Below are 24,895 nucleotides of genomic sequence, written 5' to 3'. Positions count from 1 at the left end.
CAAGCTCGGCCCTGCAAAGCCGCAAGCCCGGAGCCCGCAGCGGGGGCAGCAGCTGGACGGCGCAGGGCGGGGGGCAGAGGGGCCATCCGGCCACCCCGCTGCGATCCTCGCCTGCCCACCGGCTGGCAGAGGGGCACGGAGAGGCCGGCCGGGCCTGCCCCCACACTGCCTCTAACAGGCCGGGGCCCCGGGGGAAGTCTGTGCCCCTCTCCGGGCTGCCCCACAGGCAGTGGTGAGAGCGGGAGGGCCGGGCCCATGGCCCGGACTGGGCAGCCACCCTCCCCCTCGTGTAGGACTGAGACCTGCAGTCTTGCGGGCTGACCCCAAGCCGTGGACACTCAGGCAGAGGATCCCAGGGCGAGGATCCCAGGGCCCGCGCTCCAGCTTCCGGTGCGGGGAGCACCCGGGAGGTCGTGTGCCCGCCCCTCCTCCTACACCCTAGCCGAGCAAGCAAGGCTGCCCCCCGGACCCCCGGAGCTGGCAGGGTCGAGAGGCGTGCTCAACCCCGCACTCCCTCCCCAGCCGGCAGCCCGGCCGGGGCTGTTCCAGCAACTGTAGAGGCGGCCACGCGTCCACATCAACCCCCCCATCGTGCCACAGAGGGAGGAGGCGGGGCGGGAGGCCGTCCACATGTCGGGGCCGTCCTCTGCTCACCAGAAGAACGGCTGCAGGTCTGAGAGAGGGCCCTGGGCCCCAATTTTAAAAATCTTCATTTCCCCTTTATTTTACGTCTCTGAGGGTCTAGACATCATCATCACCCCATAACCGCTCACCTGGCTGGGTGGCGGAGGAGAAAGGCATGAGGACCCTCGGACCGGACAGTAAATGTTCTCGTCAATTCAGAACGACATGGAAACAGGGACGCTGCCCCCGAAAGTGTGAGCAGCAGCATGAAACCCACGGAAAGTTCTAGAAGATACAGTGTTCGCAGAGGGTGGACCCCCAGGGGAAGACGCAAGAAGTGGCCCAGGACGACAAAGGCGCACACAGTCATCACGTCAGGAACCCCTGCCGCCGCCTGGCCGTGCGCCATGGCCACCTGCCAGGAGCCCCCACTCGTCCAGCGGCATCCCGGGGTCCCACGGCCTCTAGCACCGTCGTCCAGGTGCGTCTGAGCGCTCTGCAGGGAGCAAAGCCGCACCCGTGGCCCCCAGCCCCCTGCAGCCCCGGTGGGCAAGGGCAGGGTGTCTCATCCTGCAGCCGGGGGGACAGGGTAGGCGTGACCACCGGGCACCGGTGACTCACCCTTTTCCTTGTCTCCCTGTCCGTCTCCTATGCCTACTTTTAGCTCAAGTGGGGCCGAGAAGGGGCACTTCCTCGCCTAGGACACTCGGGCCACAAATACTACCTTGGTTAGTAGAAACAAAAATAACCCCTGACAGGCAGGCTCGTCCATTCAGCGGACCGCAGCCTCCAGGCGCTCAGGCTTCGGGGCCCATCACACCCAGGGCTTTAAACCCGGTGATCCCGCAGCACCCTCTGGGACCAAGGTGACTCTTTAGCAGCAGGCGGGAGCCCCAGGTGACCCGGCAGCCTGCAACCACAGCCCAGCCTCCCCCAGCTAATCCTCATCTGGCTTGGGAATCCCAGAGCCCTCCTGGCCCCGGGGGCTTCGTGCTCACTCATGTTGGGCTCAGATCGGACGGTCAAGTTGGCTTTGCAGCCCCAGACCCGTGACATTCCAGCAGCAGAGGACAGAATGGAAACAGGCTGGGACCAAACAATTTTCTCTACCTAACATGGAAAAGCCAGATAAGACAACGGAACTCAGGGAGATGCTTTCAATGAGATTAAGAACAAGAGATCACAAAAGCTCCCTCACCCCGGCTACTGGGGATTTGAAAAGTATCCCCAAAACTTATAGGGTGCCGTCCCCACCCTGTCTGAGTGGCCCGTGTGGGGGTTCCGTGAGCCTGATGCAATCCAGGGAAGCGCTTGGGTTTCTAATGGGCCTGGGTCACCCCACATCTCCCTGTGCAGCCCGCAGGGTGAAACAGAGGCATGAACCCCAAGTCTGGCAGGCATGCAGCTGAGGAGGAATGGACCAGGGAAGGAGCACACAGGCAGAAGCTGTTTCTGAGAAACAGTCTAGGTCCTGGGTTTGGGTGGCGGGCTCACGTCCTTCATCATGCTATGCAGGAAGCATCCACTAAGGGACAGAACGCCGTTCATGGACCAGTGACAGAAATGCACCAGGACCGAAGACAGATGATCTTCTTCTGTGGTCCTGGGGAGGGAGGGAGGCAGCCACGTCCGCCCTGCGCCAGTCCAGGGGTCACCCAACTGCCGCTTGAGGTCTGCACCCAGTCACCTCCCCTCCCCATTTCCGTGACTAGAGTCTTACTGGGAACCTGGCCCTTCCCATCCATTTATGTGCTGTCTAGGGCTGCGTTCAAGGTGCTGGGGCAGGGATGCGTCGTGGCCCCAGAGACCGGTGGGCTGGCAAACCTAGAACGTTTATTATCTGGTTCTCTGCAGAAAACGTGTATCCGTCCCTATTCCTGTCTCTAAGTATCTGCCACTGGCAGAAGAACCCCATCCCGCCCAGGCAGGGTGCCCAGGGCTGCCGGGTCTGGGGTGCACCCACGTCCCAGGGGTGGGACATGACCAGCCAGCCAGGCGCCCCGCCCCTGCCTGCCCCAGGCCGAGGCAGCTGGCCGGGCGGGTTGCTGCAGACCCCTCCCCTTTCTTCTCTGGGGCTCTGTCTTTGTCCCCTTCCCCTGCCTCTCCTCTGCCCGTCTCTCCCTGTCTCCCTTCCCAACAGTAAAGTGACAAGAACGTCGTAAGCCAAGTCCCATGAAATGAGGTTGGCTTTGGTGACTTGCAAGACGGAGAGTCGTTCGCGCGATCTCCCCATGTGTGTCCCAGCCAACTGCCAAGCAACAAATGATGTATCTTTTGAAACTCTGCCCGCTTGACCTTGGATGCCCCTGAAGTCCAGCGCTTATCTGCTGAAAACGTCTGGATTCCTTCCCTCACCTGCATCCCTGGCTGAGCTCCCGGCCTGCACCAGCGGCCTCAGCCCCCGGACCCGCCTCCGCACCCCACCCGACAGGTTCCCAGGGTCGTGCCAGGGAGCCTTCCCGGATGGGACTTGGGTAGAAGGCCTTTGGGGGCGGGGGGTGGGGGCGTGGGGGGGGTGGCAGGGACAGGTGGCCCACTGGGAGGGGGCCCACGGGGTCTGAACGGGGAAGTGGACACACACACAGACTCTCCGGGTGGGGGGTACCATTCCCGGCATCACGCCTGTTATCAGTGATGTATTTTTATCATGGGTGGGACGCCAGCTCTTATCATATCCTCTGAAACTCTTGCAAGCGTTTCCTGGCTTCTGCGAGAAATTGCTTGTGCAACTTGTTTTGCTCTTCAATTTGCTGCTGAAGGTCATGGATCATCTGACTGTGCCTGTCATCGTCAAGGATGAAGCTGGAGGCCCAGGGGGAAGTGGTGTCACCGGCACACGCCCCTTCCTCCTCGGGGTCTAGGGAGGAGTAAGACGTCAGGCAGGCCGGGCCTGCCCTTCTCTGTTCTCTCTGCCCTTCCAGCCCGGCCTGGGAGCGGGCTTCCCAGCTCAGCCCCGGGGGCCCCGTCCCGGGCACCGGCTCCAGCAGCCCATCTGGTCTCCGCCACAAGGCCACGAGGCTGGCTCCGTCTGCCTGTTCTTGCAGGAACCGGCGCCGGGGGCCCCCCGCCAGTGGGTCGGGTCTGGCCAGCGCCTCCCTGGAGCCCAGGCCACCCAGGAGCCGGTTCTCTGCACCGATAAACACCCCCGCCTTGGGAGACAACGGTTCACTCATGGTCTTAGACGGGAACGTGGTCGGCCTGAGATATTTCTGGTTCTTGAGGTTGCTCAAGAACTCCTCCAAGCTGGTTCGGGACTCGGGGGCCTTTGCCTGCGCTGGCCCCGTGGGCTCCGTGCCGGGCTCCACGTCCGCTGCTGGGCCCACCGCTGGCTGGTGGCGCTGGGACTCCCCCCTCGGTTCCTGCAGGTCGCGGGGGCTGAGCTCGTCCCCGGCGCTCGGATCCGCCGCGGGCCCCAGGGCAAGGTGCAAGCTCAAGTGCTTCTTCAGCTCCCTGCTGGTGTTGAACAGCTCCCGGAAGGCGAACTCCAGCTCCCTCTGCCACCTGCTCTTGTCCCCGCGTCTGCAGAGACACGCCTGGGGCGCAGCACCCCCTCCGTGGGTCCAGCAGATGGGCCACGGCTGTTCTGGGTCCTCTGTGTTTCCCTCGGGGCTCTGATCCAGAGAGCAATGGGCGCGGCCCTGACCCGGAGGAGCTGTCCCCTTTCCCGGCCGCCGCCTCCTGTCCCGGGCTCCTCCTCTCTCTCTTCTCTGCAGATGCCCGAACGCCCCGGGGACAGCCAAGAACGCTTCTCTGTCCACCCCTCTGCTCCCCCAGGGGTCAGCGGGACGGTGGCCACCGCGGGCCTTCATCAAAGGCGGTCGCTTGCTCTTATTCTGCTCGCGGGGGCAGAGGGGGCGACGGGTGAGGCCTGCGGCTCTGGGAGCCCCCAGCTTCTCGGGGCCCGCGGCTCTCCTCTGGGCCTGGGTGAGCCGGGCCTGCTGTCCAGCCAGCCCTTCTCTGTGATCTCTGTGACTCTTCTCTTCTTGGACGGCTGCTCTGTGCTTTTCCCGGGCCCTGGGCGGCCGGGCTGTTCCTCGCTGGGCCGGCCCCTTCGAGTCAGGCCGGTGCTCCCTGGCCTGTCCTCCCCCAGCACCTAACCGATGGGCTAAGTACAGGTGCTCCAGGCCCCGGCCGTGCTGGGGCTGGCCGGGGGCCTCCAGCTCCTCGGCCAGGCGCGGGGGCTGTGGGCTCTTCGGCTGAGGGAGGTCTTGTCTCTGCAGGGCCAGGGGTCCCTTCTCGCGGACCTGCAGCAACCTGTGCTTCTGCTGTAAGCGCGGGGCCTGCTGTTCGGGGCTGGGACTCAGCCCGGCGGCTCTGTCTGCATTTCTTTTCATGTTGGTGACCTGTGCGGACACGGCTTCAGAGCGACGGTGGCGGGAGCCAAGAGCAGGAAGCAAGGCGCGAGGGGCCGGAGAGCCACAGTTGCCACGGCCGGCCCACGCGAAGCCCGCACGACCACGACACACTCTGCCGCCCAGAGCGTTCTGAGAAGAGCGAGCCCCTGGAGACAAGGCACACGCAGCTCTGAATGCAGGACGAGAGCTAGAACGCATCCCTCCCAGTCACTTAGGCCAAGACCCACCCTCAAGGGCATGGGCTCAGGTCCCCATCTGTCTGGCACACCTTTAACAGGACCCTGAGGGGCAGGTGTTTTCAGCGGGGTGTGGTTTTGCTCTCCAGGGGACATCGGCCACGTCTGGGGACATTTTTTCTTGTCAGAACTTGGGGGAGGAGATGTACCTGGCGTATGCAGGCCAGGGACGCTGCTAGACAACCTGTGCTGCCTGGGACGGTCCCCACATTGGACAGTGGCTCAGCCCCCCTGGTCAGCAGTGCCAAGGCTGAGACCCCCACCTGATCTCCCACCTTAGGAGGGGTGTTGGGACACTGGTGGGGGTCGGAGGGCGCAAGTGGGCTCTGCAGGGGGGCTGCTCACACACGGCGGGGGGCTGCTCACACACGGCGGGAGGAAAGATGGAGGAGGAGCCTCTAGGTTAGGGTGTGAGTGCGTGCACGTGTGTGCATGTGCCTGTGTGTGCCAGTGCGTGCGTGCAGGTATGGATTAGTGTGCGTGCGTGCACGTGTGTACATGCACAGGTGCGGGTGGGTGCACACATGAGGGTTGTGGGGGGTGTGCAAGTGTGCACGTGTGTCCGTGTGCGTGCATGTGTGCGTGTCCGTGTGGTACTAGAATCCACCGCAAACCCATCAGGGAGGCTTAAGCTTCTTTTCTCAGAATCCAGAGCTCTTCTTCTGTGGGGTTATCGGAGGGGGACACTTTGGCATCAGGAAGGGACCCGTGCCCCGCAGGCCCTCTTAGACCAGGAGGGGCATTTACACCAACAAAGCGTGGACTCACACCTGTGGCCACCTGCTGATGTCAAGACCAGCCAGACCGATGGGCTAAAGGAGCCCCTTCCTGGGCAGGGGCAGGCCGTGCCGAGGGCCCCTCCTCCACCCCCCGCCCCCCGCTTCCACGTTAGTGTCTGTGCAGCCAGGCTGAGCCAGGCCGGCCCAGAGGCACGGCAGGAGTCGGAAGACGACCCCGCGTCCGGTCCGCGGAACACAGAACAGTTACAGCTATCTGCTCATCCTCCGTGCGATAACCCCGTGGGGTAAGGAGCCACCAGCACCCCTGGTTCACAGGTGGGGAAACTGAGGCAGGGCCCACTTAAGAAACTTCACCGGATCACACAGCTGGCAAGTGGCAGAGACGGGTCTGTGTAGCTCTCGTGAACCCAGTGCCTTTGACCAACCGAGGCCACTCACACGGCCACCGGCTTTCGGTAAATCTGATCTGGTTAGACCCTCAGAACAGCGGTGAGCACTCCACGCAGCTACTCTGCCAACCGGCGCGATGAACCGGGGTTGGGGGGAGCCAGGGCGCCGGCCGTGAGTGCCCGGGATTCGGCAGAGGAGCCCCCGGAACTCAACGGGAAAAGGAATAGTTTGGGTGTTTTCGTGACAGATCGTAGCCCTGTGCAAAATCACACCACGTATGAAAATGAACTCAAAACGGAGCACGGACCTTAACGCAAGGTCTCAAGCTATCGCTTCGGCGCGAGACACACGTGTGCCTTCACGACCTCGGGTCAGGCAAGGACTCCTCGGGTACGACCCCCAAAGCACAAGGAACAGAAGAAACCGAGAGGATGGGGGATCAAAACTAAACACATTTGCAAGCCGAGGGGCGTCATTCATAAGAGAGAACAAAAGGCACAGGCTGGCAGGAAGGACCCGAGAATCACACGCGCAACAGAAAGCTTGAATCCAGACTCTGAAAACCACTTGAGATGCAGTAAGACAATCCGATCTTCAAACGGGCCAAAAAAAAAAAAGGCAAAACAGACACTCGATTAAAGAGAAGGCACACGGCTCATGAAGCGTGAGGCTCCAGCATCGCCCGTCAGCGGGAGGGGGGAGCACGCGGAAGCCGCGGGGGACCATTCGCGCCCACCGGGACGGCAATGTCGAGACAGACGGACCCTAACAAGTGCTGGTGAGGACTTCAAGCCGCCGGCTTCCTCCCACGCCGCTGGCGGAATGCAAAACGGTGCAGCTGTTTTGGAAAACAGTTTGGGCGATTCTGAAAAGGTAAACGCAGATTTGCCGTATGTCCCAGCAACCGCACGCCGGAGGGTGCGCCCCAGAGAAAGGCAAGCGCGGGCCCAGAGCAAAGCCGTGGGAGCGCAGGCGGACTGGCCGACCTTCCCGGCTCACGGGGAAGACAGGAGTTTGGGTCCGAGTCGCAGATGTGCCTGGGCTCTTTCCGCCCTGCGAACGGCCACTGTGGGGTCTGGACAAGGAGGGGAGAGCAGGGACTGTCCCCTGTCCACTCTGGAAGACCCCTGGAGCTAGGGAAAGCGCACCCCGGGGCCAGCGGTCCCCTGGCTCACCTTCTGTTAACGGCGATGGTTAGTAACGCCCGGACATGCCTCTCCCGCTCCCGCTCGGTCACCCTGACCCAGAGCCCCGGAGAGGCCCCCCCACCAATACCACGGAGTTGGCTTTCCGCGAGACGGGCAAATGCATGGAAACAGAAAACGGCTGGACAGACTTCTTGAGGACAAAGTGCGGAAATTACAGTCAGCTCCCAGTTCAGGAACTGAAAACCCCGTGATGCCCAGCAGACGCCAGCTTGCCCTCCGCCCACGCCCCCAGCTCCTCCAAGCTGCCACCCTCCAGCCCGGCCCCCCGCGCGAACGTGAGGCCGGAGTGTTCTGAGTGTCCTGGGGTTCTCCCTCTGGTCTCGTACTCCTGCTCCCCCCGCGCCGGACGGCTGTCTGCCCCAGGCTGGCTGCCTTCAACCCCTCAGGGAAACCGCAGCCCCCGCCCCGACAAGCCCCACTCAGAGCAGCAGACGGACGGCGCGGTGGACACCGTCTGGCCTCCCGTGCCGAGCAGACACTGGTCCCATTCTCTCACACCCCGTGGCCCCAGTGTGGTGGCTACCCCCGGCCAGTCGCTCCAGTCGCCCTCCAGCAGAGACGAGCCCCTGCCAGGCCGCGGGGGAGACCTGCTTGTGGGCGACCAGCCGGCGCCAGGCCCAGAGCAGACTCCAGGGCCCCTCACGCCCATGAGCAGCGATGCCGACTGTGCCACGATCAGAGGCCTGAGGGGGGGGGGGACACAGACCCGGGGCTCTGAAGTCAGACAGGACAGACTCCACCGCAGGGTCTCCAGTCCCGTGGCTCCCTCCCGCATACGAGAGGCACAAGGCAGCCCGCACAGGGCTACGGAGGGGTGACACAGGCGAAGCCATGCATGTGCCCAGGACCCGCCCGCTGCCTGTCCTCACGGTGCCCTCAGAACCTGCAGGGGGCCCAACCTGCACGCGGTGGACGGTCACGTGGCTGATCCGTGGCAGTTGGCTGGGACAGACCCCGCAGCCCTCCAAGTGTCGGCATCTGCTGCCATGACGCTGTAGGTGGTAGTGGGGCCCTGGGCCCCCGGAACGATGCCTGTGGTCATCAGAATGACAGGACGTGGACAGCGCACCCCTCAGGGAACGTAGGGCGTCCCATCTACCTCGCATAAACCTTCTTCTCGGCTGGAACCCACAACATGATCTGAGGGCTCATCTGGGCCCACAGGACTGCACGCGATTTCACAGACATTTAACTAAATGAGGTCACGTGTGTGAAGAAAACGGTCAAACGGAGTTTGATGTGTGGACAGGACACTGACCACCATGTAAACCTCCGTGGCACAGGCCATCGCTCTCGCCTGGTCTCACCACGACAGGGGAGCTCCAGCCCTATCCCCACTTTCCGATGGGGAAACAGACTCAGAGAGGTTAAGCAACTTGCCTAAGGCCACACAGATCAAAGCAGGACAGCAAGGGTTCATGCCCGAGCAGGCTGACCCCCGATCTGAGTCGCAGGCCCCGCGGCGGAGGAGGCTCAGTGCTGGGAGCCAGGACTCTGTCCTGGGGTGAACCTACCACCCGCGCACTCACCATCGCGAGAGGCCTCTGTGCAACGGGCTGGGCCATAGTGTTTGCTGCGTGTTTTTACCGCGGTTCATCGAACGCATCACTCTCCCCTTTCCCATTCAGGTATTTTCCTTAAACACGGAAAGGCCAGATCCGTCCCCAGGCCTCCCAAATCTTGCTCGGAGCTGGATTTTGATCCCACAGGTCTGGGGTGAGGCCGGCATTCTGACTTGTGAGGCGCTCCCCGGGGATGCGATCCTCAGGCCCACGGACCACACTCTGAGTAAGGCGGCCCTAGCAAACGGCGCTCCCTGGTACCAGGGTCTCGAGCGGCCTCCTCCCGGCCTCCTCCCCCACCTGCGCCCCTCCTACAAGACTCCTGACCAGCCTCTCTGCCTCCCCCTGCCCTGAGCCTTACTCCGACACCTCTACGCTCGGGTGTAGGCACCGCCCTAACTCAGCACGTGGCATCTTCACCCACACCAGCAGGTGTCCCAGCACTGTCCACAGGCCACCTGCAGCATGGTCCACTGAGCCGCCAGTTAAAATGCAGATTCCCAGGCCCTGCGTCAGCAGGGAGGGGCCCAGACCCCGGTCAGTTCACCATCTCCCCGGCAATTCCTAACAAGGTCAATGATCCTGGGGCTGTGGGCCTGAGGACGGGCCCGCAGCTCTTGACCCAGCTCCCCTCCCCAGCTGGGCTGATGCCCCTCCCACCGCGACCCAGGTCCAGGGCCAGAACACTGCTCGTGTGGGTTTCTCTTCCTCACCCTACCCACGGTTCCCCACGCCTGGTCCAGTCTCTCCTTCCTCGAAGGACATCTCCCGGCCTCTGTAGCAACAACAGAAATGCTCCTGCCTTTCTCCAAAGGCCTACCGGCTCGGCGCCTAGGTGACACGTTTTAGCACTTCTTCTTTGAAACATATAAAAATAGACACAGAAAGGCCCCCATTAGCTGGCATGGCCAGAGAACATTTCCCTAGAACGAAAGCTTACGCTTTCATGTGCCAAGTTAATAATTTCTGTCTTCTGAGAGGCCACAGAACAGATCAAGTTCGACCTTTTCCGGCACACTGCAGATAAGCTTTTGGACTAAAACATAAGGAATCCCTTTAGGGCTTTTAAAATGCATAGAACCAAAAAAAAAAAAGAAAAGAAAAGAAAGAAAAAAATATATATGTAGGACACAGTGCCTCTACATGAAATGACCCCAGCATATAATCTGGGCTCTACAGGTCGACTCTTTATAGCTTCCTCTGTCCTCGGCTCTGGCTGTGAGGCACAGACAGACGGACAGCACCCTAGCTTCCCTTCCCCCAACAGCCCGACACACACGCAGGGAGCTTGCTAAAACTGCGTCTAGAGCATCAACGGAGTCAGCGGCACGGGGCATGGATGGGCTCTTCTGTGAGTCAAGTACACGGGTGTGTGACTCCAACCTACCAAGTCTAACGGGGGACAGCCAGCCTCCAAGGACCCACAGGGACACAGAGAACCAGCTGCGGTGTTGGAAGGCGCTCCTCAAGCTCAAAAGATTTTTTAAAGATTTTATTCATTTATTTAGAGGGAGCAAGAGAGCAGGGGAGGGGCAGAGAAAGAGAGAGAGAGAATCCCAAGCAGACTCCACACTGAGTGCGGAGCCCAACAAGGGGCTTGATCTCACGACCCTGAGATCCCAATCTGAGCTGAAATCAAGAGTCAGATGCTTCCGGGAGGCAAAAACTGGTCAGGGGCCCCTCTGGCCCAGAAGATTTTTTTTTTTTTTAAGATTTTATTTATTTATTTGATTAAGAGAAAGAGCACAAGTAGGCAGAGTGGCAGGCAGAGGGAGAGATAGAAGCAGGCTCCCCGCTGGGCAGAGCCTGATGCAGGGATGGGGCTTGATCCCAGGCCCTTGGGATCAGGACCTGAGCTGAAGGCAGACACTTAACTGATTCAGCCACCCAGGCACCCCTGCACAGAGGATTGTTAATGGGCTTGAATGCCTGGTCCAACATAACGAGGAACCAAGTACTAGGAAGACATTTATAACTCGCACATGGGCCCCCAATCTCACCGCACAAATGTAGAGCGGGGACAGGTTGGCAGAGACGCACGGCCAACAGAGGAGGTGTGATCTTTCCCTGTGAGGTTAGAGGGACCTAGAACAAGCGGGACAATGGTCCAGCCCAGTGATGCCCGGCTCGGATCCCAGCTGGGCATTCCGGGCCCTGGCGAGCCGAGCTGGAGGGCAGTGGAAGATGCAGGCCGACACAGGAGAAGCCCATCCTGCTCCCCCGCCACAGGCCGTCCTGATCAAGCGAGGCGGCCCGTGGGGCTCTGCAAACTGCCCGCGGCTTACAAGAAGGCTCTGTGAATGTCTGAGCACCACAGAGCTGTAAAGACGGGGGATGCGGCGCCCCCAGGCACACAGCCGACAGACGTGGGTCTGAATAGCCATAAAGAGGTGTCGAGAGCTCACAACGTCTACTTCGTCTACTTCGTCTACTTCGCAAACGTCGGGGGACAGTTTCATGATCAAAGTCTAACTACTGAAATGCTCAGGAATTCACCTAAACAAGAAACAGACAGGGACAAGTGTGCAACTTCACTGAATAAGGAGAAAATCTGAACAACGGAGGGACTGGACTTCACAGAAAGAATTCAGAACAACTAGAGTGTTCAGTGAGGGGGAAGAGGCCGCAGTCTGAGGTCAGGAGGAGAATGAAAAACCCGACCGAGGAAAAGTCCTAAGGAACCAAGAGGGTTTGCAGGGGAACTCCCAGGTGACAGATAAGTCTAGAGCAGCACAGTGTGCTGGTGCAGAGTATGAACTGTGTGATCCGGTGCAAGCTTCCTAACTCGGGGGGCCTCGGTTTGCTCCTCTGTGAAATGGCCATAATAAGGGCACTGATCGTCATTAGGAACACCCAAACGCTCAGTACACTGTTCGGGGAAGAGGATGGTACTTACTGTGCGTGTCTCCAGATGGCGGAGCTAGACCAAGAGCACATTACAGGGAGGCAGAAACCGGCCAGGTGGAAAGAAGCACTTCCTACAGGATTGTCTTGAAATCATTGGGCTGACTTGGTAGGTAGTGAGACACCCATCACTGAAGGCATCCAAGCCAAGCCCGGATAAAACAAACGTCAGAAACATTTTGAATTCCCATTTCTTTGAGTTCCGGCCTCTAAAAATACACTCGGTGACACAGTCTGTGTCACCCAGAGCCTCGAGGTTTGCCCACTTCCTGACTCTCAGCCAAGTCCCAGAGTAGTGGTTCCTAAAGCCAGCTGGGTTTTGGACCGCCTGTATCAAAATCCCTGGGGGCCCGGGGTGGGGGGTGGGGGAGTCACAGTAGGCAGGAATCCGGGCCAGGTCCCACAGCAGATTTTTGCACCAGAATCCTGCAGTGGGGGCTTTAGATCTGTACGTTTAACTGTCAATCATCCTGACGGACAGCCTGCCTGGGACAGTTCTAGAAGGCCAAGATGGCCGGGCAGCCTGGCCCTGAGGGAACGGCTCAGGCTCATCATGTCTCCATTATTGCCTTGGCCAGTTTTGGACTCAGAACAGGGCCAGACTCACAGTGGACCCGCCGGTGGCTCACTCGATGTCCCTTGACGAGGCCAGTCATCGGGTTCCCCTCTCCCCTCGGACTCCAGGGACACAGTGCAGGTCAGGTGGTGGCCCTGACCAACAGCTGTTCCTGCTGCACGATAACCACTCCCCCAAACCACCATGTTCCTCCCCAACCCCGTCCTGCCCCCTAACCCCCACCCAACTCTACAGGGAGAGTCCCACAGCACAGGACTTTCAAACTAGCCTTCTGGGCATGCGGCCTGGCCACCCTGACCAGTCCCACTTCCCAAGGCCCCAAACACGGGGCACACACAAGACCCGCCCCACCACAGATGAGGGGCGGGCACCACGGGACTTTGGTCGGCCCGTGCTGGGGTCTCCGGGACCCACTGACCAAAGCAGGCTGGATCGCAGCTCCCCACCTCCACCAGCGGCCCGGCGTCTGCCCCAGCTGGTGAACCATGGCAGGCTGCTGCCACGGGAACCACAGAGCTGCTGGCCTGTGACATCAGAGCAGGGGTGAATTCAGGGGCAGTGACAAGCCAGCCGGAGGGCAAGCGCCCGGCAGGACACCTGCTGTGGGTCTAGCAAACACAACAATTTGGCTCCAAATTGTAGGGGGACGGCCCGGACGCAGGGGCATCTTGAAGGTCTGGCATGTGTGCCCTTTCGGTGTTAAGGAGGGGCTCTGGGCGAGAAGGTCCTTTCCTCCCCAGCCTGGCAGCGCGTGCCGGTGCTCCCTGCCGGGGCTCTTCCCGGCTGTCCCAGGATCCCCGCGCGATACCTGCCGCCCCTCCCCGCCGCAGGGAGGGCGTCCGCTCCCCCTCGGGTGCGGGACACCTGCTGCTCCAGGGGGTCACTGCCCTGCAGGACTCACCGGGGGGGGGGGGCAGGGAAGAAGGGCTCCCAGCCCGGGCCCCCTTGGGCCACCCACGCCCCCAAAGCAATCGGACATATCTGACCTCGTTGCTAGGGCTGGGGCACCCTCCACGAATCTCACCACCGATTCAGTTTGGGGAACAGGACTCTGGCCCTCAGAAGTCAAAGCAAGCGATCTCGGGGTCTGGTTTCTGGAGAGGAGACCGTTCTTAACGGGAACTTGGCTGAAGTGTGGGAGTCTCGGGGACAAAAGCCTTTGAGGCTGAAGGGCCCCGGGAGGCCTTCTTCCCGAGGGGAGGGCTCAACCGCAGCCCACCCCCGCCACCCACTTTCATTGGGGTCCCTCTTCAGGGTCTGTAGATGGGGACTATCCCTCCGCAGCAAGCACCGTCAAGCCCTCGAGCTCTGCATGTGGCTGGTGTACCCACGCCCTTAAGGGACAAGATCAGGGGCGGTGTGGGGTGGCAGACGGATGTGGCCTCCACACGTTCCAGCTCAGAGGGCCTCTGCCGGCCTTCCCGAACGCTCCAGCACGGCCACCAGGGCCATCCTCTCCGCACTGCTTCCCGAGCGAGGACATCCCCCCCTCCCCACCTAGCACTCCCTCGGCGCCCACCCCTCTCCCCCACCCGGGACCGCACTCCACAGCTGGACCCTCACTTTGCTGAGCTGTAACTTTCCCAGGGACACGGATCACTCGCGCTCACGGCGCGGGAACGTGAGAAAACGCACGCCGGGCCGAGGACGTCGGACTCCCCCTCCCCCCATCCGAGTTCCCGTAAAAAAAAAAAACCCCAACACCATTTGGTCCCGCGGAGCGTCCAAAGCTGTGATTGATTTAACCGCCCCCCCCCCACCCCCGCTGCCATGCGTGTAGGTGTTTCCAACGTTTCCCAAAGACAAACAGGACGGAGAGGAATATTCTCTCGTCTAAACGCTCACATGTGTCCTCGATGGCTGCCTGGATACAGAGCCGCCTGCCTGATCGGAGGGGGGCTTCGCTGAAAGCCCTCCAGCCCTCTCCAGCGCTCAGGCTGCGACAGCGCAACCCTCTCCTCAAGCCCTTCCAAGGACAGGCAGCCCCGGAGCCAGATGAACCGAGCCATGGGAAGTCCAGCGCGGTGACATCCCATCCCGCTACCAGACACTCGTGCCAGGACCGGGCTCCTTCGACTCCTGGCAGCAGCCCGCGGTGGCCTGACCTTGGGCGAGTCATCCAACCACTCCCCATCCACACAGGAGGGGACACGGGCCTCACCTGCCTTAAGGAGGCCTCCTTGCCAGTCAGGGGAGAGCTGGCGAGGGCTTCTGCACTGGAAGGGCGGACACAGGCGAGGTCTCGATCTAAGAGATGTCCGATGGGGGAGGATGGGTCTCCCAGGACGGCGCCGGCAGAACAAAGACCACCTCAGATTTGTTCTCCGTTCTGGAGCCACCCGGGCTGAAGGGACAGGATGTCGTGACCGAGAACCCGGGACGGGGGACACACATCCCAGCTCTGCGCTACGGCCGCTCCCTCCCGAAATGCCGGGCTGGTCCTTCTCTCCCAGACATCGAGGGATGAAAGGTTCAACGCTAGACGAGAGGCCCCAGGAGAGAACTGTGTGCCCACGTCCGACCAACAACCCTTTGCCCAAAAAGCAGGGTGCCTTGTGTGGGCCCCCCTCAGCCCCCACTGTCACAGAGTCAAATCACCCTCTTGAAATGGATTCTGTCCTCCGGACAGCACGGTCCCCCATGGACCCGAAGCCCACAGGTGGCCAGCATCCTCTCTCCCCGACCCGTGATGGAAAATGCCGTCTCCTGAAAGCTCCGGTGACCAGCTAGGGTTCCAGCAGGGACGCCCAGTGGGCTTGTGACCGCGGGCAAAGGCTCGGGTCATCTCCCCCGGTGTTGGAGCCGCTGCCGGTGAGGTCACCGTGAGCACAGGCCTCGCCGGGTACGTGCGAGCGCGCGGGACACGCAGCCCAATGGGCCCGTCGCCCCTCGGCTCTGCCTCCAACACATTCCCGGCTCTCTTCAGCCTCCTGCCCTTGTTTCCCGCCCTCTCCGCGTCATGGGACCTCGGAGAGGACACGGCGGCCTGCGGAGGGTCAGCCGGGGTGACCAGGCAGAGAGATGCGGCAGAGGCCGGGCCGCAGACCCCCGAGGATATCATTTCTCTCTGGTGCCGTGAGCCTGTGTGGTCGTGAGCAAGTCCACGGCCCTCGTCCAACCCTGTGCCCTGAACTCCCCGCCGGCCGGGGGCAAGGAGATGACAAGCAACAGGGGACAGGACAGGCAGGCTGGGCTCGTGCGGAGAGCTGGCCGCGAATCGGGGCCGGGGGCGGCTTTCTTCTGACAGCGCTGCGGCGCGTGGGGCGCCACGCATCCCAGGCTGACGGCGGTGGGCCCTCCCCGGCGTCTGCACTAGGCTCACCCCGCAGAGACTTCCCAGCCTCTGCTGGGCCAGGATCCCGAGGACTTTCATCCTGGAACAAGGAAAGGAGCCTCGGGCACGGAGTTGGGCTTCAGAACCGGTTCTGGCTGGCTTTTCTCCCAACACTTTCCAGTTTGTCTTTTTCCTCTAAAATGTCGGTCCATTTTCTCATTCTGCCGTCGGGAAAGCGGCAGCCGGGGGCGTCTGTACCCCGGGGCCCTCGAGTACAAGCGGGGGCTGTCGGCAGAGCCTGCGGCAGGACCCCGTGCCCCGCCGGGCCTGTGATGGTGCCCCCAGCCCAGGCCTCCAGACGACAGATCAGGAAGGGACCGATAAAGCCTCAGCCTCAGCCAGACCCGTGAATGAGCTCAAGACTCCAGCCTGTGCACCTCGAACAGGTGTGCAGGACGCGAGTGACATCCCCGGGTAGCCGACACCAGAGCGGCCAGGCTCCGAGTTCCAGGAAGGACCACAGGCTTCTCACAGAGCCACAAACCCTCCACGCGACCCCTTCTCGGGGGACCGGAGGGAGCGTCAGGCGGCCCTGGGGTGCCGTGTGTCCCCCCCAGGCTCAGCGCCATCACCCAGTCACGGGGGGCCTCCCTGCCGTCTGCCTCCTCCGGAGGAGACCCTCACCTCCCCTGCCTCTCTCATCCATCCCTGATGCCTTTCGACTGAAGAAATTACCCACCCAAGACACGTTCATCAAACACAATTCAGAAAATGCAGATAAACTAAAGGAAATAGAACTCACCCTTGACCTCACCATGGCCTAGAATTCTGACACCCTTCCAGACCTTCCTGTGAGCATTCAACGTGTACATGCTTCTTCGTGATGTAAAGATACACACAAAAGTAATAAACCCGCATAAAGAAAAGCCAGGGAACGGCCACCAAACACCAGGCCAGGGGCGACCCGAAGGGAAAAGGGGAAGTTTGGGCCAGGAGGGAATCACCGGAGGGTTTGGGGCGGGGAAGGGGGCGGGGAAGGGGGTGGGGGGGCAGCAATGTTCTGTTTCTTGACCCGGATGCTCACTCGGAAACTTGAGAAATGGAGAGCGCTTGGGTGTGCGTTTTAACAAAACGTGTGTGTGTCGGCCCCAGACCCGGCCCCAGACTCGGCCCCAGCCGGAGGGAGAGCGCGCGCGCGTTCAAAACGTGAAAGCACTCGGGCGGCAGCTGGGCTCGTCAAATTAATACCCTCCAAACGTCCTTCAAGGTCGGAAACGCGGATCCCTGGTTACAGCTTTATTTCTTTGGCGCATCTGCAGTCTGCGGGGCTAACCTCTGAGCCAGGGGTTCCTCTCCCCCCACACCCCCCCCCGCCCCCCACCGCCTGGAGCAGCCAGCCCCACCCCACCCCCCCGCGCCAAGCCCAGGAGGCTCAGGATCACCAAGGTCAGCCTCCTCTGTTAACAGCCCCCACCCCGGCCTCTGTCTCAGGGGCAGGACTTCCTCAGCCAGGCCTCAGTTTGATCTTCTATAAAATGGGCGTAAGGACTGAACCCGGAGCTGACATCAGGAACCTTGGGAATCCACTTGTCAGCACTTAGCATTTCTTAAGGACAAGGTTAATAGGCCCCCATCACCCTCCCTTCACAAATGAGGGTGCTTTTCCTCCCAGCTCCCTGGCTGCCTCCTGGTGGTACCAAAACCGGGCCCGTGTCTCCCTGAGCTCCCCAACCTGTGTGGTCCATCAGTGTGGCCCGCCCTCCGGGTCGGGTGCGGACGGCGAACACAGTGCAGGGTCTTGCGCACGGAGAGGGCTCACGTCCCCACCCTACACACACACACACACACACACACACACACACAGCCTCCCGGGGGCACCGTCCTGAACATCTGACCTCCACTGGTTCTTGTGATCTCCGCCCGCACCCCTCCGAGGCTCCTGTTTGGAGCTGGAGAGACGAGGCAGAGGCGCTCGCCTGGACCCCTCCCCTGGACGCCGCTGGGGAGCTCCACAGCGGCCTCCCTCACGGCCTGTTCGAAAAGGCCAGTCTCCTCGCTTCCTGCCGCCCCCTCTTCCCCGCCACGTTCCCCTTCCCCTTCCCTCCGGGTCCCTGCACACATTTCCCACTGTGCCGAGCCACCGCCCGAGCCTTTCTCGCGCAGACCCCAGGGTCGCTGTACCCCAGCAGAAATAAGCAGGGAATGGAGCCTCAGGCCGGAGGCCAAACCCCAGGGGCGAGCCCACCACGAGCCCTCCACCCCCACGCCACCCCCCAGCTGCCAGATCTGCCTCATGTCTCGAGTCCTTCCCCGAGGGCACGCGCCGGCTCCCGGAGGACCACAAGCCCCTTAAATCACTCTCCTGTCCAGCTTCAGGGCCACTGCCCCGCGTCCACACCTACGGGCCCTCCCGTGAGTCTCCCTGCCTCCACCCCCACCCCCCGCTGGCTTTGGGCGGGTTCCGTCTACCCCCGTTCAGCTTCCTTCCTTCCAGAGACCCCACCTGTTGGCTTTTTAGACTGAACAGCTGTCCAGCCTGCCTCGCTGGGGCCCCGGGAAGCCTGACCCGGGTATTCTGACTCAGCTGACCAGGGGGCAGTACAGTTTCGTCAGCTACAAAGTGGGATTCCTCTGGGTCTCTGCGCATTCTCCCCCCGGAGTCACAGACCCGCACAGTGATGGAGGCTCGGAAGGATCCCAGCTTTCCAGCCAGTTCGGGCCCCAGGGTCCAGGCAAGTGGCTCCCTGGAGCTCCCAGCTCCAAATGGGGGAGCAGCTTCATCCCACTTGCCCTCGGAGACACTGCCCCTGACCCTCCCTTGGTCTGGAAGATTTCCTCCACCACGGCCCTCAGCCACCTCTCCTCCCAAATTCCAGGGCATCTTGTCGACCCTCTTACCCCTGGTCCTTACTCTCCACACGTGCTCAGACCCTCTGGCACCAAGACAGAAACCTAACCCAGCAGCCTCAACACTTACCTGCCCATTTAAAATTTTATACATGGGGCACCTGGGTGGCTCAGTGGGTTAAGCCTCTGCCCTCGGTTCAGGTCATGATCTCAGGGTCCTGGGATCGAGCCCCGCATCGGGATCTCTGCTCAGTGGGGAGCCTGCTTCCTCTTCTCTCTCTGCCTGCCTCTCTGCCTACTTGTGATCTCTGTCTGTCAAATAAATAAATAAAAGTCTAAAAATAAGAAAAAAATTTGTACAAGTGCAGGTGTCGATGTCTATGTTAAAAACCTAGAACATTCTTTTCTCGAACCTCAAGTGTCCGGGGTAGCCTGCGTTGGAGACAAACCTTGGTGGGCATCAGAATCACCTGGACAGTGTTAGAAACACCAGTGCCCATGGCCTGGACCCTGAGGCTGGAACTCGGGACACCCATTCAGACACCTGCGACTTAGCCAACTCCCCGGGCCACGCCTGCCGTCACCCGCAGGTGCACACCCTCGATGGCTCACCTTGGGGCCTTCGGAGGGGACAAAGACTGCAGGTGATAAGTCAGAGGGGTGTCCTTTGGCCCCTCGTTCTCCTCTATGGCCTCATCTGCGCCCAGAACACTCTCTGGCCTTGGCTGGACACACTTCACTGTGCCCGGGTGTGTGTTCCCTGATCTCTCCTCGGAGTGAGGGTTCACAATCTCCAACCCTGATGTCCCAGCACTGCTCTTCTCCTCCCAGGAAGACCATCCTAGCTACGGGTCCGGCTGCCCTGGATCCCTTGTGCGTGTGTGCCGAGGGGACAGGGAGCATCCAAGGCAGGGGAGAAGCGCTGACCCTGCCCAGTACACTCTCCTTCCTTCTGTCTCCTGCAGGCGTTCTCTTTCTCCTGCGGCGTCTTCCATCCTTCTAGGCTCCTCCAAACACATCTCTTAGCCATTATGGACTCTAAGGGGTTCGCCCACACCTGCAGCCCCTCGGGTGTCTGATCAGTGGCTCTGCACCTAGACGAGGGTGGCTGCATGTCCCTCCCAACCCCGTAAGCCTGGCGGCTGTCCACGTCCTCATTCTCAACAGGCTCAAATACTGCTGACCGATCCGGACCATGCGGCCTGCGCGGGTGTCTGCCTGACGACCGGCTGAGGCAGCAGGAAGACGGGGAGGCAGCCGCGCTCATCAGTAGCTCACGGAACCCAGGCCACGACTGCCAGTTCCCGAGGGCCGAGCGTGTCCTGGTTGGAGGCTGGCAGCCTGCCCTCAGATCCCAGGCAGGTGCGGGGAGAGCTCCCCAATGCCCCAGCACGGCGTCTACACCCGAGTCTGGGACACATTTCTCTCCCTCTGTCTCCCAACCCCAGGAACTGCCAGCAGCTCTGGTTCTAGTCACTCCCCTGGGAGAACGCAGCCTTCTAGTCACTCCCCCAGGGACACAGCCTTCCAGGGCCGCTGTCCGAATCCAGGTCCGGGGCACTCCCCCCACAGCTCCCTCCCTTCAAAACCCTCTTCCTCCAGACCCCAAAAATGCATTGCCCCTTTTCACATGGTGACTTCATTTATCATTTGCCCAAAGACCCTGGCACCTGTCTGACTTTATGCCACAGTCTGGCCGTCGGGGAAGGGGTCTGCGGGGCTGTGCCCACCTGCCACACACAGTTCTAAACCCACGTCCACACTCGTGAGGACGAGATCGGGCCTCGCAATCCCTGGGGCAGAGCTGGCCGCTGCGTAGCCATTCACAGAAACCCAGCCGGACAGGAGAGCAAAGATGGTCAGAACACGGATCACGCTCTGCTCTGCAGAGCGACCGCCACCCCTACCCGGAGCCCAGCACGCGTGTCTGCAGAAGACACACAGTTTCCGAGTGCTTGGTGCCTGCTGTCGGACCCCCATCAGTGCACGCACGGGGCCGGTCCCCTCGCCTTGGCAACCAGCACATGGCCTTGGCTACGGGTCCTTCTCCACCTGGTGTCGGAGATCACCCGGGGGTTTGCAGACAGCTGTGTCCAGAGACGCCAACCCCAGAGAAAGATGCCACAGTGGGCACTCCTTCGGAGTAGAACTGGGCTCCGCCCCCAGAAGTGAGATTTTATCACCGCCCCCCGCCCCCATCCACAGAGCTCCTGGATTTACCCGACTCCAGAAACTAGCCCGTACGGCCCAGATCTGCCAAGTCGCTCAACGGGCTAACTGCCTCCGGGCTCGCTCCACGACGGCACCGCCTGAAGAGCGAGCCCAAAGCTGGTCTCTGGCCGGGTTCCGGGAGCCGTCCACGCCCGCCATCCATGGCCACAGAGTCCACGAGACAGTCGGGGTCGGGCCAGCAGCACATGCGAGCTGTGCTTGGAGACAGGAGACGCGTCCCGCCTGTCCTTGCTTTCCCGGAAAGACGGGGAACAGAGCCTTCCAGGAGGGACCCAATCACCTCTCACCTACGTACCGCTCCCTTCATCCCGAATTCCGTGACCTCATCATGAGCTCCTTTTGCCGACCACACTTCCAGTCCTACCGGCTCCCAGAAGTCCCCGCACAGGCAGACAGAAATCCGACTGTTTCTTAAGTCAACCGCCTCTTGTAGACACCAGGCCAGGGAACAAGCCCGCACCAGGCCAACAATTAAAGGTGCCAGGACACCACACTGAAGGGCAGCTTGTAGGCTCCCAACGTGCTCGCAGCTGTCACCCTTCACGGGCCCCTGCGTCACAGCCCCAGGGGGCCCAAGGTCACCGGTGGAGCGGAGGTCCAGAGGTCCGGGCCAGACTCCGTGTATCCGCAAAGCGACCCAGACTTCAGTGATGGTTACCAGCGCCCCAGGCAGTTCTGTTCTCAGCCAGAGCCTGGGATCATTGCAAGACAGTCATGAATAAGCGCCCTTAAAGGAGAAGCAGACACAGAAAAGCCAGAGCCTTCCCTGGGAGATGGATTCCACGGCCAGCCGTGTCTCGGCTCTGTATCCCATGGTGGCTGGGCACAGAAGGGCCAGCTGCAGCGGCCCGGCTCGAAGACCTCTCCCCGAAAATCATGTCCACCCGGAACCTGCGTCTGGGACCGTATCTGGGAAGACGGTCTTTGGAGACGTGATCAAGGCAAGATGAGGTCATGCCAGGCGAGGGTGGGCCCTCAACCCAGGGACCAGGCTCCTTCTAACAAGAGAGGGATTTGGATAGACATGTACAGAGAAACCCACTTAAAAACAGAGCAGCGGCCGGAGCGACGTGTCCACAAGCCCAGGGGTGCCAAGGAGCGCTGGCAGCCAGCAGCAGCTGGGAGAGGGAAACCCAGAGCAGATGCTCCCTTGGACCGTCCAGGAGGAGCCAACCCTGCCACACCTTGATTTTGCACTTCAGGCTCCCAAACTGTGACAGAAGCAACTCAGGCTGTTTGGAGCCTCCCAGCTAGAGGATTCCCCACGGCGGCCCCAGGAACCTCACGGACTGGGCTTTACCGGGCAAGTCGTGGGCAGCCCCACAGGGCCTCCAGGCTGGGACGGGGTTCAAGTTTAGGCTCTTGAACGATTCTGATGCAAGGAAACGAGACGAGACACACATGCCAGGAGATCCAGGTGGAGGAGGGAGGAGCGCACAGAGCAAGAAAGAACCACGAGGCTTGCTGAAGCTCCTGGACCCTGAACCCTTGGCTTCCTGCAGCTGAAGAGTGAGGTGGTCCCCAGGCCCAGCCCTTGCCTGCTCGGCTCCTGTGAACCAAGCCCGGTTGGTTCCTCTGGGCCTTGGGACCATCCTGCCCGCCAGCCAGATGGTCAGAAGCACGGCCTTGCTCTTAGCAAAGGGGCCTGGGCGCCCAGTGGACTCCCCAGAGGAAGGCCAGCGTGCCTTGCTCTCAGATCCTGCTGGGCACCAAAGCCAAATCAGGGGTCAGCCTTATGCCCCCCGGCTCAGGCTTTACATAAAATGGCATCGCAAGCACGCACACGCCACGCTCCACACCCAGGTGGCGGAGCCACGCGATACCTGCAGGGGGGCGCCTGCGTCCCCTCGGGCTAGGCGGCAGGTCACAGGCCCAACCCGGGAGCAGCCAGGAGCCCTGGGGGTGTGGGGAGATCGGAGGCCAAGGCTAGCAGCAGGAGAAACCCAGACACCCCGGCCCCGGGTGTGCACAGGTGAGGGCAGCCGGCCTCCCCACACCTCGCCTGGCAACCAGATGCTCCACCGGCTGCGACTTAGAAGCTCAACCTGAACCTGTTGAGAAGCCAAGGGGGCGGGGAGGAGGACAGGGGCCTGCACCTGCTACACAGGGGTCCTTCTGGCTAAACAGAACTCGGCCCAGGAAATCGGGCGCACCCTCACCAGGGCAACTGGAGGCCATGACGGAAACCTCTGGGGCCCCGCTGGTTCCTCCCGTTCCTGCTGCGTTCTCCCTGCTGGTCTCTGGCCCCAGCGTGGGTCAGAACAAATACGGAGCTGCTTCCCCCTCCCTTGCTCGCTCCCACCTTTGTGGGGAAAGGAGTGCGCAGAGGAAAAGATATTTTCTGAGAATTCTAAGCAGCCACACAACCCCACTTGCCCCAAAGTCTCCAGTCTTTGTGGATGTCCTGCAGGCAACCAGCGGCCAAGCACTCAAGGGCCGTCCTCCCTGTCCAGCCCTGAGCGCGATGCCCCCCAGGAACAGAGTAAGGGGCGGCCCCTGGGGCTCTACCTGCCTTTCCCCGCGCCCCTCTGGGCCCAGGGAACTGGCCGGAGGAGGGAAGCTTCCATTCTGCCCCAGCTTCATCCGGGGAGCCCCCAAACCGGGCTGGTGGGAGAGGGCCAGGCAGAGAAGCCCTGCCCCACCCGGCCTCGGGCCTGAGAAGCCTAGCCCCATCTGGTCTGTCTGGGAAAGTTTCTCCCGGGGTCCCCAGCCCTCCAGCCCCGGGGCCGGGACTCTCCCAGCCCACGCTGTGGCCCCCACTCTCCCCGCCCCCCGCGCTGGCACCCCAGGGTCCTCCGCCTGCCAAACCCCGTCGGCTCCCTGGCTCCCTTTTCTGGGGCTGGAGCTGCGGAGGAATTTCGGCGGAATGTTGAGGTTGAGAAGCATCTCGGCGGAGACGCAAAGAAAGGGAGACGAAAGGAGAAAAAGAAAGTGCGATTTCGGCGTCCACTTGCAGGATTCTAGCAGGCCCGAGGGCCGGCGAACGGGCGTGGGCCCCTCGGCAGGACGCGGGCGGGCGGGGCGCCGGGGACCCTCGGGGAGGCGGGCACCGGGCCGGGGCGGGGTCGCCGGCTTACCTACGTCCGCATTGCAAAACGCCTGTTGCGGGTGCACCGGGGAGCAGCTGCAGGCGTCGGCCGGGCGCAGCAGCGTCCCCAGCAGCAGGAGGCCGAGCGCCAGCCGCAGGCTGCGGGCCGCGGCGCCCATGGCGGGCGGGGGCGCGGGGACGCGGGGGCGCGGGGCGCGGGGCTCGACCGCCGCCGCGGCTGTGCGGGCGCTGGCCTCGGGGCGCGCCGGGGCCGCGCGGGGCTCGCTGCGCTCCGCGGGCGCGCCCTCCGCACCTGGCCCGCGCTCGCCCGCGCAAACTTTCCCGGGTCTTTGTCGCGGGCCGGAGAGGGGGCGCGGGACGCGGCTGCGGGCGGGCGGGGGCGGCGAGGGAGCGAGGAGCGCGCGCGACCGGCCGCCAGCGGCTGCCACGGCCTTCTGTGGATGCGTGCGCTGCGGGCGCGGGCCGAGCCGGCCTTTTATTGCGCTCCGAGGCGTGCCGGCTCCGCCCCCCGGTGGCGGGCGGCCAATGCGGCGCCGGGAGCTCCCGGCCGCCCCCTCCCCGCGCGCCTCCCGCGCCTCCCGCCCTCCCCCGAACCGGCTTTGTTGTGCCCGGACCCGCAGGCACGTCTGGGGCCCGCAGCTGCGCACCTGGCCCCGGGCCGCGCCCCTCAGGCCCCCGCAGCTCCCCAGCCCCGCCCCCCCCCAGATCTCCCGAGGTCCGGTTGGCCGCTGCGGGGCGGGCGGCGCCCGTGGCGGGGGGGGGGGGGGCGGGGGAGGGGGGGGGGCCTGACTCAGCACTTGGGACCCGAAGCCCACCCCTCAAGGGCACCAGGCGCCCACCCACCGCCCCTTCCTCTCCAACTTGGCACGGGAGGTGTACCCTGCCTGACTCGCGTCC

The 24,895-nt window shown here is 62.4% G+C and overlaps 2 protein-coding genes across 4 annotated transcripts in view; both read right to left on the bottom strand.

Annotated features, from left to right (window-relative positions):
* Window positions 1-24,180, bottom strand: part of TIMP2 (TIMP metallopeptidase inhibitor 2) — a 44,979-nt gene extending 20,799 nt beyond the window's left edge. The window contains exon 1 of one of the 3 annotated variants that reach the window (XM_059378741.1): window positions 24,027-24,180. In XM_059378741.1, the coding sequence (XP_059234724.1) occupies window positions 24,027-24,156 (130 nt within the window). In that variant the 5' untranslated portion in view covers window positions 24,157-24,180. Of the gene's footprint in view, window positions 1-12,626; window positions 12,706-16,672; window positions 16,758-24,026 lie in introns of those variants that run through there. The other 2 variants (XM_059378742.1, XM_059378743.1) reach the window with 2 other exon arrangements.
* CEP295NL (CEP295 N-terminal like) lies at window positions 3,294-9,150 on the bottom strand. The gene is made up of 4 exons (XM_059380124.1): window positions 9,083-9,150; window positions 8,423-8,585; window positions 8,077-8,236; window positions 3,294-5,125 (listed from the first exon to the last, which is right to left on the bottom strand). The coding sequence occupies exons 1-4, from the start codon at window positions 9,148-9,150 to the stop codon at window positions 3,294-3,296; spliced, it is 2,223 nt and encodes a 740-aa protein (XP_059236107.1).
* Window positions 24,181-24,895: the final 715 nt, after the last annotated feature.

Source organism: Mustela nigripes, chromosome 16 (assembly GCF_022355385.1).
Source record: "Mustela nigripes isolate SB6536 chromosome 16, MUSNIG.SB6536, whole genome shotgun sequence".
NCBI lineage: Eukaryota > Metazoa > Chordata > Mammalia > Carnivora > Mustelidae > Mustela > Mustela nigripes.
This window is presented reverse-complemented; position numbering and strand designations above follow the sequence as displayed.

Coding starts and splice junctions, on each gene's coding strand:
- CEP295NL (XM_059380124.1), bottom strand. CDS start 9,150: ATGAACCGCGGTAAAAACACGCAGCAAACACTATGGCCCAGCCCGTTG. Junction 8,586..9,082: donor CACAGAGGCCTCTCGCGATG/GTGAGTGCGCGG, acceptor TGATGACCACAG/GCATCGTTCCGGGGGCCCAG. Junction 5,126..8,076: donor ACTGGAGCGACTGGCCGGGG/GTAGCCACCACA, acceptor CCTTGTCTCCAG/GGGCTCGCTCTTCTCAGAAC.